The following is an 18,272-nucleotide window of genomic DNA, read 5'->3' as shown; positions in this document are numbered from 1 at the left end:
GCCCCTCCCCCCTGTGATGCATGTGACCTGTGGGAAGTGTAAGTCCAGTAACCAGGCGTACGCTCGCTACTGTCTGTCCTGTGGAACCCTGCTGGAACCCCCGCACAGGAACGACCCCAGGTACAGTCATGTATCTGTCACTGCTGCTGTTGCAACAACAAGACCTTAGACTTGAAATCCTGTTCAAACGATAATTGCACGAAATATTGCATGCATGTACATGGATACACAAATTTAAGTAAGAAAAGCGGAGAAAATAGCCTGACAAATGATAATTTTTTCATAAGAAATTTTAAAACTTCCAAATTGGCTTGAAGTGTGCTTCATGAGACATCTGTTAGTTTTTCTATAATATCAAAAGGAATCTAAATATGACCACAGCTTCTGAAGTTGATTGGTGAAAGTTGTAATAATTGTGTAACCTTTCCCCATCTTTAATTCTCATCTTTTCTCTCCAGGAATACGGCCAAGATTGTTCCCGGATCACAATTTGTAAGTACTATTTGATATCAGCTTTTTTCGCTCCAACATTAACATTACTATAAGTAGGTTAAACCTTATCATGTAACAGTTACTTAATTCTCATCACCACTTTGTGTTCCTGGCTGCAAGGACTCCTCCCAGGATAAGTTCATCAGCATCCCCCTGGTGAGTATGGGCCAACAGGGCTAAACATTTACCGTAGCTGCTGCCGTGGTGATCCCCTATAGTCAGGCTGGTGTAGTGATCGCTTGCTGAACAGCGTTGTATTGTCCAGCACCCTTCAATGAATGAAGGGTGTTACAGATATGCTAGTTTCTTTCACATACAAGTCTGAAGAAAGGGCGGCTCAAACCTGCATATTTGCCTGTTGCATCTGGCCCATGTATGTGGTGATTTGGGCATGTACAATGAAACAAGACATCTTTTCATTGCCCTGCATGGGGATATGCATTTATTAGACATTGATTCTACACCTTGGTGAAGGAAATTTTGCACCTGATCATCAGAGATTGTGCACTTGTAGCCACAATATGCAACAGCAACCCACTCTGCATGTTGATGAATTGTATCCATGCTTTATTTTGCACATTTCTAATGACACCTGCACCTGTGTTTACTTTGGACCTTGGTGAATTGCACCATTTTGCACTAGGTGAATTGCACTTACATGGACTATTTTGCACTTGGTTAATTGCACTTACATGAAGTAATGCATCCCTATTTTGCACCTGGTGAATTGCACCTGCATGAACTGTATTGCACCTGCATGCTGTATTGCACCTAGCCGCTGTCCGGGTCGGTGTCGGGTTCGTGGGTACCCATCGTGCCTCCCGTGTTGCTGCCCAAGGCCCCGCCCTCGGCTACAGTTGCCACGCAGACGGTGGGCCTGTTCTACCCGTCGTTCCGGGAGATGCAGCAGCGCGAGGCGCGGGAAGCCGGCGAGCGCGAGAAGGCGGAGAGGATGAGCGACAAGCGGCCGCCCGTCAGCGCTGTCAGCCCCGGGAAAGGTGGGCTCTGTTTTATGTTTACCTTAAGTTTGCAGAAGGAAAACATATTGTTTTTGCTCAGTATCTTCCTCTTCTTCTTCTTTTTTTCCCTAGAACTACTCTAATATAGAGTGGAACTCATTGCCACCAAAAGTACAGAAGGGATATTTATCACTGGATAGCTTTACACAGTGTTTGCAGTTAGATGTGTGATGGTTTAGGTGTGACAGGTGTAATGTAACCAGTTGGTGTGTTATGCCAAAGGGCTGTTATACAGACTACACAAATACATTTGTACAGATACAATCCATACTTCAGCCTTACTGTATGCCACCATGGCAAAAAGAATCTGAACACTTTGAATGGAAAAAAAAACAACTTTGTGGTCCTTTTTCTGTACATTCTATCTTCAAGCCAGTTTGAATTGTTTCATGATTTAGTAGCTACTGAGGTACAAGCTATGAAGGATTTGTATATATTGTAATATTATAATAATAGACCTGACTGAAATGTTCTGTTCTGTTTTACATGGTTGCAGGCTACTGGAGGAAGCAGATAGATCACATCTGTGGGCATCTCCGGGCGTACGCACAGAACACAACCGAGTTTAGAGCTAACGTGGGAGAACCCAGGATGGGCAAGGTTAGACACGTTTTATTGTGCATCAAACCATTGGAGTAGTATAAGAATTTTAGTCAAAGAGGGAAGATTATTTTGTTTACGAAGATTTTGAGGCACATTTGTGGAAAGATTGTCCGATTGACGTAACAGGTGACTATCACCTCTTCAACGATGTCAAACCTTAGAGCAGACAGTAAGGTTTGAACCACTCACACCGGGAAGGTCCCCTGCTCTTTTCGATAAGTGCGGTGGGTTCTTTAACGTGCTCAAGATGTTGCTGTCCTTCAACACATGACTTCTGGCTTTGTGTCCTAGATGACTTTTTTTTTCCTTTTTTTATTGTACATCAAGACATGGGAGCAAAATGTATTAGCCAAAGTTGGAATTCTATGTGACATCAGTGAACATTAGTTTTTCCCTCTTCTAACCTGATTGACCCTTGTGTCCCCACCACAGCTGGTGTCAGCAACAGTACACGAGGACGGCTACGAACTGTCACTAGCCATGACCTTTGCACTCAGAGGGAACAAGGTATGTCATCATTTTATGTCTTAGAGTTTAGAGCAGTAAGCTACCAAGCCAATCAAAGACAAATCTATTTTATAGCATGTTTACTGGATAATAACCTCCAGTCTGCTAAAGTAGCCTTTTGTATCAAGTATGGGGTTAGGCAGCAGTGAGAAGGTTAACATAGAAATGTTATTATAATTGTTGTTCACAAGATATCTTTATTTGGCATACTATGAAATTGTTTGTTAACTTTCTTTTTTTTTTTTTTTTCAGGATGTCCTGACAGGGAAACCCATGAGAGTCAGAGGTAAGGGTTCCATTTTTATGCATCCTCCCATGGCAGGGGCAGCGGCTCCGAATTCCTTCTCCACCCCTTACCCCTGCCGTATAACATGGCATCTTCTACTCTGCGACCCCAGGAATATTAATATTCATGAGCTTGCCTTATTTGGCATGACCCCATTTCTGACTTGGGCGGCGAAGGGACGTCACCCTCCCCGCCGGCGACTCCGCCGCCGCCCGGTGACGAGCCCGTTAACGCGTTGGGGAGGCCGTGCGGGGCAAAGTCACCGAGTTAACACCTTCCCCGTGCTCGGCGGGATCCGCGCGCAGCCTCCAGCACACGCTAGCGCCCCGCCGACGCCCGCAGCGGCCTGCATCGCAAAAGTTCTCTTCCCGAGACGACGCCATGTTTGTTTTTATTTGTCACTGAATAGCCGACATGATTGGTTCCGATAGCTAGCGCATCTCATAAATATTAATGTAAAGTGCGTTGAAGATTTTCTCTGTGATACGTGATTGGCTGAGAGCGTGTCCCTGGAATCGGGTCGCAGAGTAGAAGATGCCATGTTATACGGCAGGGGTAAGGGGTGGAGAAGGAATTCGGAGCCGCTGCCCCTGCCATGGGAGGATGTTTTTATGTTTACTTTTAAAGTTTGTTTCTTCCTCTTCTTATCCAAACCAAAAAGTTAATAGCCTGGACCAGACAGCTGTCACCATGTTAACCAATGCTGTAGCAGACACTGTGTGGTGTTGGATTACATTAAGTAGCAAGTGGCAGGACAGAGTTGGAGGGGCTGGTCACCAAAATATATGAATGTGTTTGAGAAGATTAAACAGATCAGTAATTTGTTGGGGTAGACTATGTGGAGGTAAACATTATCCATTTGCTTTGCAGATGTTACCTAATTTCAGTTTACTGTTGTATTCTACTACACGGCTTCATTGGTAACTGTTACTGTAAGTGTATAAAAAATGTTCTGAATTGTTTCCCTGCCCTCCCCCCAGGTGATGAGTTCCTGAGTAACCTGACGGAAGGCAGGAGGAGGAGTTTCCACGGCAGCTCGTCCAGTCTCGGTAAGTCTGGAGATCCTGCTTCACACCTTGAGCATGTTAAAGATCTCACCACACTTGCAGAAAAGAGCAGGGGACCTTCCCGGTGTGAGTGGTTCAAACCTTACAGTCTGGTCTCAGCATTGGCATCTTGAAAAAAGTCACTTTTCATGTTAAACCTTCCACAAATGTGCTAAATTTTGACAAATAAATTGTAAAACTCTCCTTTTTTCATGAAAAGCATTTTCTCATGTATTTCAAAGTGTGCCTCAATGCTGTCATTGTTTTGTTAGATCTAATGACATCAGATTCATTAATCACCAAATTCTGACTCACGAAATCTTGTTCAATAATTGTCATTTAAGCAAGTGACTCGAGTGAGAAGAAGAAGAAGAAAGGGACCAAGAAGGCCAAGAAGAAGAAACAGCCTAGTAAAGAGGACAAACTTCATGTAAGTTGACTTTAGTTTTTATCATCATCCACTACACGCTGTCTTTTTTAAACAACAGTGGTTGGAGGATTTTGATTCCAAATGTGCGAGTCAGATAATGTGGGGCCAGCCCGTGTCTTAGTATAAGGCTATTTTTGTGTTTATTAAGATTAAGATGAACAGAAGGGGCTTCATGACTAAAGAAAATTCAGCAAATGCTAGGCCTGAAGTTGATACTAATAAATGTCATATTTCTGTAACCATGCTGCCATACAGGACTGGATGGAGGTGGGACCTCATGTTTTGTTTCAGCATATATTTCAGTATTATAATATTTGTTTCACTATAGTGCCTTTGATTTTCCAATTTCTGATAAGTCATATAATCAGTGTACCTATACACATACCCTTGCCACTGGCTTCATTAATCCCAAATTGTACAAAACATTTATCACTGTCTACATAGACTGGATGCCAGACTATTTTCAGAGCCAGTACACAGGCTTGCCATAAGTCAGACTCAGGGTCAGATGAAGGCAGCACTAACAGATTTTTAAGAAAATAGCAGCAGAGGTGTCTTTCTCTGTGCATCCTCTGTAATGATGTGAGATTTGTTTCTGCTGTTCCAGGCTGAGGATAGACTCCTGCTGCAGGAGGTGGGGCCGAAGGGAGAAGGAAACGCAGAGGAGGTGCAGAAACTACTGGACGAGGTAAAACAGACAAACAAACAAACATTTCTTCACCTTGTGATTGGGACAGTGATGAGTTACACTATGAAGCGAGTTTTAACTGTAATTTCCAACACAAAAAATTGCACTTACACAAATTATTGACTGTATAACTCCAGTATTTCAAGCCCATCAAGGATGAATGAGCAATCCACTGCTTCCGTGACGTCACGTTATGCACACGTGAGCAGTGGATTGTAGGTTGCAGAAAGTCCCCATATTTGTGGCAATGCCTCAATATTCCATCTGCATAACAATTGATGTCACAGAAGCGGTGGATTGCTCATTTCTTGACAAAGACAAAGACTGGTGTTGTACAGTCAAAAATGTTCCACTGTTCATTGTACTTGTCGAAAGGAGCTGGGGGAATTTCCTCAGTACACATAAATACTGTACATGACCAGTGGAAGAGTAGCAAAACGACAATGGATCAGTGAACTGTACAGAGACATACGTGTACACTGATTTCGTCTGTCAATTGTAGTTTAGTTGACTTAATCTACTGTTAATTTACAGCCAAGAACAGTTATATAATTATGTATTTTTTTTTACCAGGGAGCTAACCCTAACCTAGTGGACAACGATGACCGTCCGGTGCTGATGGTTGCGGTGATGAACAATCGTCACGAGTCCATCCCTGTCCTGGTGCAGGCTGGAGCCGAGGTGGACAAACGATCGGGACCGTGAGTCATCCTCTTGCACTTTTGTATTATAAACCAAGGTGGTCGAAACTTTTTTCCTCATCGTAAATTGTTAACTCGCTGCCACCAAGTAACAAGTCAAGAATGCTTACAGTTAGATGTGCAAAGGTTACGTATGACTGAGGTCGTTCAATGTAAAATGTAGCTAGCTGCTGCTGCAATGTGTGCCTGCAAAGGTGGTTTTACCGGCTATACACATACACGAAGGAACTGTTCTAGTTCAACAGCCTAACCAGAACACCAGTTTCTTCATTGTAACACGTAACAGAATGATTGAAACTTGACTTTGTTGCCAAATGGGAAGGTTTATTCTATTCCATTCAATGTTTTAGTGTATTGCAGTGAGGATTTCATTATCATGTCACAACATTTTTACAGTTAATTTAAAAATTGTTGATTTAGTAAGCTAGACTTTCTTTGTGAAACAATTAAAGATAGTGAATAATGACGGCACCTTCTTTTCCACCACCTGCAGGAAAAACAACACAGCCCTGCACGAGGCAGTCAACCTGGGGCCTTCTGGCAAGAGAGCGGTGCAGGCTCTGTTAGGGTGAGTTGTGCGATGCTGTGGTTATCCTACAGTAACTATACCTAGGGCTGTTACAAACCAATTATGGGTTGTGAACTATATAGCCTTCTCTGGGATCAGCTTTTGTACACACAAGGAATAGTTTCATCTAATATCTCACAATATGTGAAAAAATCTCTACAGTTGACTAAAAATTTGTTTTTGTTGACCAAAATCCTCTCCTTGCTATATTAGGAAGATCCATACACACATTTGGTTACAAATACCATTTTTGAAAGTCTTGTTTGACATTTATTTTGTTATTTTTTTAAATTTGATTTTCTTGAAATGTGTGGTGGGTTCTGTATGCCATGAAAATTTCCCCCACCTGCAACATTGGGAAGGCGGAAAATGTTCTCCTCAAACATGCTCCCCATAGTTAACCATACTGTTTGAAAATGAAAAAGGCTATGTTGCTGAACATTACCGTAATTCCTCTGGACAAAGAGGTTGGGCTCACACAACATGCATGCTACAGGAAAGGGTTCCAGTCTTTAGGATGGGATGTTAAGCCATGGTCCACTGTTCAATGTACCTTGGGTTATGTTCTGGTAAAGCTAGACTTACCAAAGTGAACACTCCTATGCTTTATGTCGTCTTTCCTGATGCCCACAATCTTGCTGAAGATCATTATGGCATTTTTGGGAGGTTATGTATTGTTTCATAGCATCTGTCTTCTCTGTCACGACCAGTGGAAAAACAGCTCTTCAGTGATCTAAACTAGTTTGAGCTCACTTTCACTCATTGATAAGCACTCTCACTTTCTGCAGGTGCAATGCCAACTCGAAGCGTAAGAACGACAAGTCGGAGAGTCCGTACGACCTGGCTGTGAAGCTGGGAGATGAGACCATCCTGAAGAGTTTCGCCTCCTCCATGGGGCAGGACCTGCTGGACAAGATGACCAAACCCGGCAAGGCCGCTGATATAGAGGTCGATGTCTTCTAGTCTGGGTCCGGCCTTGTGGTCCGGTGTTCAGGCCGCACCAATTTGATTTGTTGGTTCTCAGATTTTTTCGGACAAAAATATGAAGAGGCAGGGCAAAAAAAAAAACCCTAGGCATCCTGTAATCCAAACGATGAATTTCAGAATTTATAACCGAACCACAGTGACTGCATTTATAGATGGAAAACTGTAACAGCTCTGAAGAGAAGGGACTTCCTCCAAAATCCTTTCCTGTTGCTGAATATCACAATAATTGTTCCTCAGGTGCAATGCTAATTCAAAGAGGAAGAACACAGATGTACAGGTCGACGTCCTCTAGTCTGGACATGGCCTCTATGATCTAGCCAGCACCCGTTTTTCTGTCAATTGCAGGAACTTTGTGGCATGTGACAAAATTTTTTAAGCCAATTTGTCAAACTTGGCAGACAAAAATCTTTGGTAAAAATATAAAAACATCCAAAGGACCACCACCAACCACGCTCAACTCCATGATTTGCCTCTCAAAATGTGGAAAATTGCATTTTTGAAGACTGGGAAATTCAAAATTTATCCCAGACCCCCCCCCCTGCGAGCACTCTCCCCCCAGGTCTGATCATAAACCTGGGCTGACAGAAAATATTTTGAGCTGGCTAGAGCCCTGGTCTGGTGTTATGGATGAATGTTCACAAGAAAACAGTTATTGGTAGATACAAATGTAATACATGTACTTACTAGTAGCCAAGTAACCTGTTATGCCATTGTCGGGTCATTGAACTGTAGGAAAACAAATATCTGCAATGCGAGTCATCTTGGAAAATCCAAAATCTATCCAGTTGCTTGACGTCCAGTCGGCTACATTGCTTTGTTATGATGTATGAAACACTGCGTACTTTGAGAAAGCAAGAGACATCTTCTGTTCATGGGGACCCTGTGGATTGTATAAACCATGTATGATGTTCAGAGTAGATTTGGGTCTGTCCATATTGCTTCAGGGAGTATCTAATCATGATTGGAGTTGTCCTGATGATGATACTGGTCTTTGGGGGTCTCTTGTACAGTAGCTTTTATTGGAAGGGAATAACGCTTCAGCTGAAAGAAGATGTGGAAGATAATAGCATGTTAAGGTATAAAAGCAATGCAAAGTTGTATATAGTGATGGCTGTAATGCTGTTGGGTGATGCTTTCATTAAACTGTGGGAATTGTATATTTGCAATAAGCCTAACCTTGGACAAGCTAAGAGAAAGAGTGTTAAATATTTTGTAGCAGAGCATAGGCATAAATACATGTATAAGTACATACTTAGAGACTTGGATGGTTGTAGGCTAAAGAGGTAATGTGGGACCATTCTGCAATATTTACACGTTATGCTAGTGGGAAAACTTTGCTCAAAGTACCTTGGACATAGCTAAAGATATAGAACTTAATGTTTATTAGGGTTTATTGGTAAAGACTGAAATGCATTCCATTTTGTTTGTACATACTGTATGTCAAACCCTGTCCTGCTGATTTTGAAGATGTTTATATCAAGCTGAACAATGCTTTTTTTTTTAATTATCAGAGAATTTTGGATGAACTAGCTTTGTACTTTTTTTTTCCTTTTTTTGTCTAGGTACACACTTTATCGTCTGATGAATCTAACTTAAGCTTTAACGGGTCTACATTGTATATGATGTCATGTAATGAACAAGTCACATGTGGTGTTATGCTGTATTTGTTAATCTCCAAGCAGATCTTTCGGTGGCAAGACTTCGGTTAGGACATGGATACAGGACGGCCAATGGATATGGTCTTTTGCCACCCAACCAAAACATCTGCTTGGAGATGAGTATTTGTAGCACTGTAATTAACAGGCAGGCTATTTTAGGTGCAGGTCTATGGAGTTTGGACTATTGTTGTCCTGTATGTTACATGATTGATGATGGCAGCTAAATACATCATACTGATATACATGTATCCCTACAACTGCTTCTTCTTTCTTTCTTCTCATTTTATAATTAGGCCATGTTGTTTTGATTATATGGATGACATCCGCGCGCACATGCATTTTCGTCCGTTTCCAAAAAAAGAAAGTTTTCAACCATACTGTAAATCGTACAAAACAGTTGCAAAATACTAGTAAGCAAATCTATACCGTAAGTTGCAAAAAAGAAAAGATTGGAAATCAATACCAATGTCGTAGAATACCAAAATTAAACAAAAAAGACAAAATGTAGAGAAATGAACTTGAAGAGTTACTGTAGATTATTCGTCATACCATACTGTTTTTTTGTGCAACCTTCATGACCACGTAGATTTCATAATGAAAGCAACTTTGTAATTTGCAAACTTTTTTTTTATTCGCACGCTCGCATCAGTTTTGGGGCTCCCAGAGGATGTCATCCATATAATAAAATCAACATGGCCTTATTGACTGAATGAACACTCTTTATGATGAAGCAATCTACTTGTACATGTCAAAATATCCGTGTACGCACAAAAGCACACAAACAGAAACATCAGACCAGAATGATGTTTTCAAGAGTACAAAGTTTTTTATTTCCCCTTACATCCAATTAACAGTCTACAGTAGAGTCAAGATAAAACCACCTCTAATTTTGACACCTTAAACAAATCCAGCCTCTCAGATCATGACATACCACTACTTATACTTCAGGTGGAGAATTATATCAAGCATATGCAAGCTACCTGCAGGCCTTACATGTAGGCAGCTATCCTTAGATTTGCATAATTTCTAGGACTGTATACAATGTAGGTAATGATAAATACATGTATCATATGTAGAAAAAAAAAAGCAAAAAATCAACTGATGGGACCTGGCAAATAACGTACGTGTAGTACACAACTAACGGTACTACTTACTTACTGATCAGTATAAAACAATTATTAAGCGTTCAAAAATAGTTGGGGCAGTAGCTGATAGGAGATCCCTCGAGCTAATTATAGGGGAGTGCGTTGACGTGGGTATGGAGGCAGCTGTGCTGAGTCGGGGCTACCGCAGCCTCCCCACACATTCCCTGCCAGCTCCCAGCCAGACCAGGCATGCCAGGCATTTTGCTAGTGCCACCATGCTGACATGGAGCCTTCTGCCCCGGGGGGCAGGCCTTAGCTGGCTCACTCGCACACCGGACGGCAACCCAAATAGAGAACCGTGTTCCCTAAATATAGGCGCAGCCATGCCAGAGGGATGGGAGGTCACCTGTGGTCACACCGACTGCCTCTGCCTGGTGTATAGAGTAGAGGGAGTCGGTAGGTACTACCTCATCCCTCTGGGAATGGAGTTCTTTAACGAGAGGGTGGGGAGGAGGCATGTTTTTTTCTTTCTTTAAAAACGAGTCTGGAGGTGTGAGGCGGCACATGTGGTCACATCTGGGTTTGCCAAGTGGTCGAGTTTTGACTTTTCCCAGATTGTATCGCTTCACACCGAAGACAAGTTTGGTTTACTTTCGAAACGGGCCGATTTTGCAGCAGCACGTGGTCACGACCTGCGGACAGCTACTACCACGAACTGGGCGCGGGTCTGCGCTGCTGCGAAACCGACCGCAGGCCTGTGTGTCCGGCCTGAACACGCGCAACACAGCCGGCACATATGGTCACATCTATCCATGTGCAACAACCCTGATTTTGGTCCCGGAAGTAACACATACATAAATATGTGCCGCTGTGATGTCCGTATCCCAGCCGAAGCACAGGTTTACGCTCTCGGTAAAACCCGCCGTCATCACAGCGAAGCTACGAAGTCCTGTCGTCAACGCACTCCCGACTACATCACTACACCTATTACTGTCCCCTCCCCGACCATTACAGTTCATTCTTCGTATTCATATATCTTGTTGCAAATTCTGATGGTTGCACAATGTTGTAAGATGGCACGACTACATACACTACCTCCCAATGACAGAAGTTAGAAGACTTTTTTTTTTGTTCCTTTGGCTACTACCCACAGACCCCCTCCTTCCTCAACATACAAGCACAATCACAACCCAGCCCTGCTGTCAAAAGGCACGTGTTCTCACTAACTCCCCCAAAGTACGGAAATTACCCCTGGAGTAACCCAACGGATGGTGACTAAGATAAATACATTATACATTTATTTGCATGTGTATGTAGAGAGGTTAGAGGTCGCTCTCTCCGTAGAGTGCTGTGGCGAAGGAGATGTAGTCCAGCGCGCCGGGGATGCCGTCCGGACCGGTGTAGTGGGTCATCCTGGCGATGCAGTACTCGGCCTGGTCGGGCGGCAGCTCACGCCGCAGCTCTTCTTGTGTGATGTAGGGCTGAGTGGGGAACAGAGACGAGGTAAGATGTGAAGCCATGGTAAAAAGTTAAACATATACAGTACTATACAAGCTTTGTGCAAGTAGTATTCAAGCTCTTCTTGTGTGATGTAGGGCTGAGGAACAGAGAGAATATCAAATGATGTGAAGTTTGGGACTTGGGTCAAAAGTTTCTTTGTTCAGATGAGACTGACACTGGACAACTGGAATTTGGAGGATCTAAATTATGCAAAGCAAGACGTTATCTTCATAATCAACGTGAAAAATCTATAGTGCATCAGTCGTAGGAGAGAGGAGCTCAATGGTTTCAATCTCTTGTGCTCATCAATTTGGTACCATATTTCCAGGTAACCTGGTACACTTCACAGCTATAACCTCGAATAGGACTTATTCCTGCAGCTGGTCAGAAAAAGAAAGCAGGTGCGTTCGTACCTTGTCTCCAGCCAGGATCTTGAAGGACTGCATGACCTGCTCGGCGGTGTCCGAGTCTGTCGTCTCCCGCGTCATGAAGTCCAGGAAGGCCTGGAACGTCACGTAACCCGAGCCGTTCGGGTCCACCACGCCCAGGATGTGGGCAAACTCAGCGTCTCCCTACGGGACAGAAACATGGTTCAGACAATGAGACACAGTCTTGTGTACAATATGTCATCAATGGGATTTCAGGATGCTAAATCAGAAGTACTTTACACTTCAACCAAACTGTGTTGAAACCAAAATTGCTTAAGAGGGAATGTCTGTAAGGATCAAACAATGGTGGCAGGGGTCAAAAAATCGATTTGGCTCAAACTTTGCACAGTGATAGTACTTGGCCCACAACCCCTCAAAATAGCTGTCTTTCCGGTCAGCACCGATCGTTGCCATGGTAACGGGCCAAACAAGTTTCGGGGCCATTTTCCCTGATTTAGACATGTGAAAAACATGAAATTTGGCATAGTTTAAGGCACGATTACGAGCAAGTGCTTTATTATTATGGAAAAACAAAGTATGGGCATGAAAGACCAACTAATCCGCTATTCTAGAATAGCTTTGAAATTTTCAAGAAGTTCGTTTAAAGGACCTGGGCAACCCTAACACAATACAGTGTTTGAGGCTTATGAAAAAGCGTTATTTCTTCCCAACTTCAAAGTGCTGTAAGTCCAAAGATGGTGATTTTTTTTGCTTCAAATTTGAATCATAGATACATAAACATATGTGCTATAAAATGCATGGTTGCAAACTTTGGGCACTTCTTTGGTTGTCACGTGGTTGTCCTTAGAAGTAGGTCAAATTTTCAATTTGAGGGAAAATATGATTTTTAGCCATGTTCAGGATACAATATCTACAAAAGAAAGAAAGCAATCTGATAAAGTCTTTTGCCCAAAGTAACACTATGTCTTGTCTATTAAATGAATACTTGTGGAGGTTGGGGTCTTGTGTCGTTGGTGTGCACTTGTCCCTCAAAGTAGGCCATGTTTTGGACATTTACAGAAATTGACATATACGGCTATGTTTGAAACTCTAGAAATAACAAAGTAGAATGTCATTTGAATTCAATCTTTGCAGGGAAGTACATATATGCATTGTGTATCAAATGAATACTTGGGGAAGTTGGGGTCTTGTGTCGTTGGTGTGCAATTGTCCCTAAAAGTAGGCCATATTTTGGACATTTACAGAAATTGACATATATGGCTATGTTTGAAACTCTAGAAATAGCAAAGTAGGATGTCATTTGACTTCAATCTTTGCAGGAAAGTACATATACGTAGTGTGTATCAAATGAATACTTGTAGAGGTTGGGGTCTTGTTTCGTTGGTGTGCAATTGTCCCTCAAAGTAGGCCATATTTTGTACATGTACAGAAATTGACATATACGGCTATGTTTGAAGCTCTAGAAATAACAAAGTAGAATGTCATTTGAATTCAATCTTTGCAGGGAAGTACATATACGCATTGTGTATCAAATGAATACTTGTGGAAGTTGGGGTCTTGTGTCGTTGGTGTGCAATTGTCCCAAAAGTAGGCCATATTTTGGACATGTACAGAAATTGACATATACGGCTATGTTTGAAGCTCTAGAAATAACAAAGTTAGATGCTATTTGAATTCAACCTTTGCGGGGAAGTACACATATATATATATTTATATATATAAATCGTTGTGTCGTTGTTGTGTACTTGTCCCTAAAAGTAGCCATATTTTGGACATGTAGAGAAATTAGCATATACGGCTATGTTTGAAGGTCTAGAAATGACGAAGTAGGATGCCATTTTAATTCAATCTTTGAAGAGGAGTATATATATGTATTGTGTATCAAATAAGGGCTTGTGGAGGTTGGGGTCTTGTGTCGCTGTTGTATACATGTCCCTAAAAGTAGGCCATTTTTTAAGAGCAAATGTCTGCAATGGTCAAACAATAGTGAGCGGGGTCAAAAATCGATTTTGCTCATATTTTGTACAGTGATAGTACTTCGCCCACAACCCCTTGAAATAGCTTTCTTTCCGCTCAAACCCCATTGTTGCCATGGCAACAGCCCATTCAAATTTTGGGGCCATTTTGACAGATTTATGCGTCTCTAAAACACGGAAATTGGCAAAGTTTAGGACGCGGTCACCGCCAACTGCTTTAACGTAACGACAAATACTTCAGGATATAATCAGACCAATGGCTTAACTTGTACGAAATTAGTGTGAAGTTGATGTACATGCAGATTTCAGTCTTTGGGCAACCTCGAAGTAGGTCTTTTTCTGCACTTGTACCCAAATTTGGATTTTGGGCTGTTTTTGAGCTGATGAAAATACCAAAGTGAATTTATTTTCAGACCTATCCTTCTACCATGTGTTTATTATAGTATTGGCTATCACATGGGTGATTTTGAGGGCTTCCTTTTTTGTTCATGTCGTATATGCCTATTTCTGTAAATGTTTAAAATATGGCCTACTTTTAGTGACAAGTATACAACAACGACACAAGACCCCAACATCCACAAGCCCTTATTTGATACACAATACATATATGTGTACTCCTCTTAAAATATTGAATTAAAATGACATCCTACTTCGTCATTTCTAGACCTTCAAACATAGCCGTTTTTGCTAAGTTCTGTATGTACGTCCAAAATATGGCCTACTTTTATGGACAAGTGCACACCAACGACACAAGACCTCAACCTCTACAAGTATTCATTTGATACACATTACATATATGTACTTCCTCGCAAAGATTTAATTCAAATAGCATCTAACTTTGTAATTGTTCTTTCTAGAGCTTCAAACATAGCAGTATATGTCAATTTCTGTACATGTTCAAAATATGGCCTACTTTTATGGACAAGTGCACACCAACGACACAAGAATTCAACCTCCACAAGTATTCATTTGATATACTATAAATATATGTACTTCCCCGCAAAGATTGAATTCAAATAGCATCTTACTTTGTTATTTCTAGACCTTCAAACATAGCCGTATATGTCAATTTCTGTACATGTACAAAATATGGCCTACTTTTAGGGACAATTGCACACCAACGACACAAGACCCCAACTTCCCCAAGTATTCATTTGATACACAATGCATATATGTACTTTCCTGCAAAGTTTGAAGTCAAATGACATCCTACTTTGTGATTTCTGGAGCTTCAAACATAGCCGTATATGTCAATATCTGTACATGTCCAAAATATGGCCTACTTTTAGGGACAATTGCACACCAACGACACAAGAATTCAACCTCCACAAGTATTCATTTGATATACTATAAATATATGTACTTCCCCGCAAAGATTGGATTCAAATAGCATGTAACTTTGTTCTTTCTAGAGCTTCAAACATAGCCGTATATGTCAATTTCTGTACATGTCCAAAATATGGCCTACTTTTAGGGACAATTGCACACCAACGACACAAGACCCCAACTTCCCCAAGTATTCATTTGATACACAATGCATATATGTACTTCTCTGCAAAGATTGAATTCAAATGACTTTCTACTTTGTTATTTCTAGAGTGTCAAACATAGCCGTATATGTCAATATCTGTACATGTCCAAAACATGGCCTACTTTGAGGGACAAGTGCACACCAACGACACAAGACCCCAACCTCCACAAGTATTCATTTAATAGACAAGACATAGTATTACTTTGGGTAAAAGACTTTATCAGATTGCTTTCTTTCTTTTGTAGATATTGTATCCTGAACATGGCTAAAAATCATATTTTCCCTCAAATTGAAAATTTGACCTACTTCTAAGGACAACCACGTGACAACCAAAGAAGTGCCCAAAGTTTGCAACCATGCATTTTATAGCACATATGTTTATGTATCTATGATTCAAATTTGAAGCAAAAAAAATCACCATCTTTGGACTTACAGCACTTTGAAGTTGGGAAGAAATAACGCTTTTTCATAAGCCTCAAACACTGTATTGTGTTAGGGTTGCCCAGGTCCTTTAAACGAACTTCTTGAAAATTTCAAAGCTATTCTAGAATAGCGGATTAGTTGGTCTTTCATGCCCATACTTTGTTTTTCCATAATAATAAAGCACTTGCTCGTAATCGTGCCTTAAACTATGCCAAATTTCATGTTTTTCACATGTCTAAATCAGGGAAAATGGCCCAGAAACTTGTTTGGCCCGTTACCATGGCAACGATCGGTGCTGACCGGAAAGAAAGCTATTTTGAGGGGTTGTGGGCCAAGTACTATCACTGTGCAAAGTTTGAGCCAAATCGATTTTTTGACCCCTGCCACCATTGTTTGATCCTTACAGACATTCGCTCTTAAGACTTATTACAAAAATCAGTACTTTTTTTTAATATTCTGAACAAAAGACCTGAGACATATCTTCTATGCCATGTCTTCTGACATTGAAACTATACTGTGCATTTCACGTGACATGACTTGTACTGGCCAATAATGAAGTGAGTACATTACTCTGAAGCCATCTGAAAAACAATCTATATCATGAGGGACATTTGTACAGTATTAAATATATATATATATATATATATATCCAACTACTAAGATGATTGTAGCATTTTTGTTGTTACACACATATGTGGTGTTGCTATCACTTTCTGGTTAAAAATAGATAGGGAAAGTTTCTTACATCTTTTAATTTTCTTTACCATATGAGCATTTCATGAGCTTGTTGTTACACATTTGTACAATAAAATTAAGGTTAACTATACAACACCCACTACTACACCGATGAGCCCCTACCTTGTCGCCGTCTTGTATATTATATCCAATGCTAATGAGACAAGACTTGAACTCGTTGGGCTCCAGACGACCCGACCCGTCCTACAGAACAAGATTCACGTTCAAAACAAACATGCAGCAGCAGGCAAGGGGCCGGCCCGGACTAGCTGGCTCACCTCACGCTTCAGCTTTTTAAGGACTTTCACGATTTTTTAGGGGTTTTGAAGACTTTTCTGTATCTGTGTCTGTATAACTGCCCTTTGGCGTAACACACCAGCTTTTCAGGGTTACTACAATAATTTCATCAGGTTGGTAGAACATAGGATACTGAGATTTTCTTGTACACAACCAGTCACCGGGCTCATGTTTCGCTGTCTACCAGCTGAGGAAGGTGTCTGATAGACACTGAAACGTAAAGACGGTGAGAGAAGAACTAATTGTGTACAAGAAAATTACAGTAGCCTATGGACGTACATGTAGACTTTTGAAGCCAGAGTTAAGACCAAACGCTCCTATCCAAATGTCAAATTATCTGACATGCAATGTAAGAGAACTTTTTCAGGGTTTTGAAGCCAGAGATAGGACAAAGATGCCAAATACTTCTTCATATCCAAATGCTGAACAGTCTGAAGCTCGTGTGTGAACCAGCGTGTGCGGTTAGACCGGCCCGACACGGATCATCACGCCCCAGTCTTACCTCCCTGCCGGGGTTGAAGTGGTAGCCCATACTCAGCAGGCACTGGCGGAAGCTTTCGGGTTCCAGAGCTAATGTACGTTTCTACACGCCACACGCACGCAGACAAGAGATGACAACACACACACAGAAGAGAGATGACAACACACACACACACACACACACACACACAGACACACACACACACAGACACACACACACACACACACACACACACACACACAAACCCTATACAAACCGAGTACTTCCGTGCTGACGGTCCCCTCGGCCTGCCCTCCGCCCCCTTGCCGGTCCGGACCTGTCGTCATGGCAACGGTCGTCACGGCAACGGTCGTGTTGGAGCCTACTCGACACAGTAACTTTTAATTTCAGTTCAATTACTGTAATAAATACGATATGGCTCGAGCATCTTGGTAAAGGCATCCAATGCGATTTCAGGGCAGCAAAACTGGAAATATTCTGAATAAGGCAATCTTTATGATATTGACACATACTGCTTCACTTTAGCAATTTAAATCAGCATTTCATACTTTGGGCATTTAAAACTGCAGAAACAAGCCCAAAGATGAGTCCTTTATTTTATGGGTGGTACCCTAAAATCAGACCAGGGCCCTTACAGTAACCATTTTCCGTCAGAATGTTTGCTCCATGAGGGCTCAATAGACATTGGGATAGTGTTGTTTCAACTCACTATGTAAATAAATGACTAGAATACTTTAGTATTAGCTTCGAAAAATCGGGTTTCCAAGCCCTAAAAACTGCACTGGATGCCTGAACAGTCTGAACAGTTCTAGTTAGGAGTGTCGGGTAACTTTCCACATTTGCACAATTATCTATCTTGTAAAGATGCCC

General features: G+C 41.6%; 2 protein-coding genes across 8 annotated transcripts in view; one reads left to right on the top strand and one right to left on the bottom strand.

Annotated features, from left to right (window-relative positions):
* Nucleotides 1-7,816, top strand: part of LOC109487928 (double zinc ribbon and ankyrin repeat-containing protein 1-like) — an 18,039-nt gene extending 10,223 nt beyond the window's left edge. Inside the window, exons 14-25 of the mRNA XM_019792030.1 lie at nt 5-120; nt 459-492; nt 1,268-1,490; nt 2,008-2,111; nt 2,547-2,621; nt 2,874-2,907; nt 3,888-3,956; nt 4,298-4,383; nt 4,991-5,071; nt 5,645-5,772; nt 6,266-6,340; nt 7,129-7,816. Coding sequence (XP_019647589.1) covers nt 5-120; nt 459-492; nt 1,268-1,490; nt 2,008-2,111; nt 2,547-2,621; nt 2,874-2,907; nt 3,888-3,956; nt 4,298-4,383; nt 4,991-5,071; nt 5,645-5,772; nt 6,266-6,340; nt 7,129-7,303 — 1,200 coding nt within the window. The 3' untranslated portion in view covers nt 7,304-7,816. The remainder of the gene's footprint in view (nt 1-4; nt 121-458; nt 493-1,267; nt 1,491-2,007; nt 2,112-2,546; nt 2,622-2,873; nt 2,908-3,887; nt 3,957-4,297; nt 4,384-4,990; nt 5,072-5,644; nt 5,773-6,265; nt 6,341-7,128) is intronic.
* Nucleotides 7,817-9,786: 1,970 nt separating this feature from the next.
* LOC109487969 (alpha-actinin, sarcomeric-like) overlaps nt 9,787-18,272 on the bottom strand; it is a 56,289-nt gene continuing 47,803 nt past the window's right edge. For 4 of the 7 annotated variants that reach the window (XM_019792090.1, XM_019792093.1, XM_019792091.1 and 1 more), the window contains exons 22-24: nt 16,748-16,828; nt 11,984-12,142; nt 9,787-11,551 (exon numbers count right to left, since the gene is read on the bottom strand). In XM_019792090.1, coding sequence (XP_019647649.1) covers nt 11,393-11,551; nt 11,984-12,142; nt 16,748-16,828 — 399 coding nt within the window. In that variant the 3' untranslated portion in view covers nt 9,787-11,392. Of the gene's footprint in view, nt 11,552-11,983; nt 12,143-16,747; nt 16,829-17,423; nt 17,505-18,272 lie in introns of all 7 variants that reach the window. The other 3 variants (XM_019792095.1, XM_019792092.1, XM_019792094.1) reach the window with 1 other exon arrangement.

The sequence above is a fragment of the Branchiostoma belcheri genome, unplaced genomic scaffold, assembly GCF_001625305.1.
Source record: "Branchiostoma belcheri isolate BF01 breed outbred unplaced genomic scaffold, Haploidv18h27 scaffold90, whole genome shotgun sequence".
NCBI classification, from domain to species: Eukaryota; Metazoa; Chordata; class Leptocardii; order Amphioxiformes; family Branchiostomatidae; genus Branchiostoma; species Branchiostoma belcheri.
Note: the sequence above shows the minus strand (reverse complement) of the source record. Positions and strands in the feature narration are given on the sequence as shown.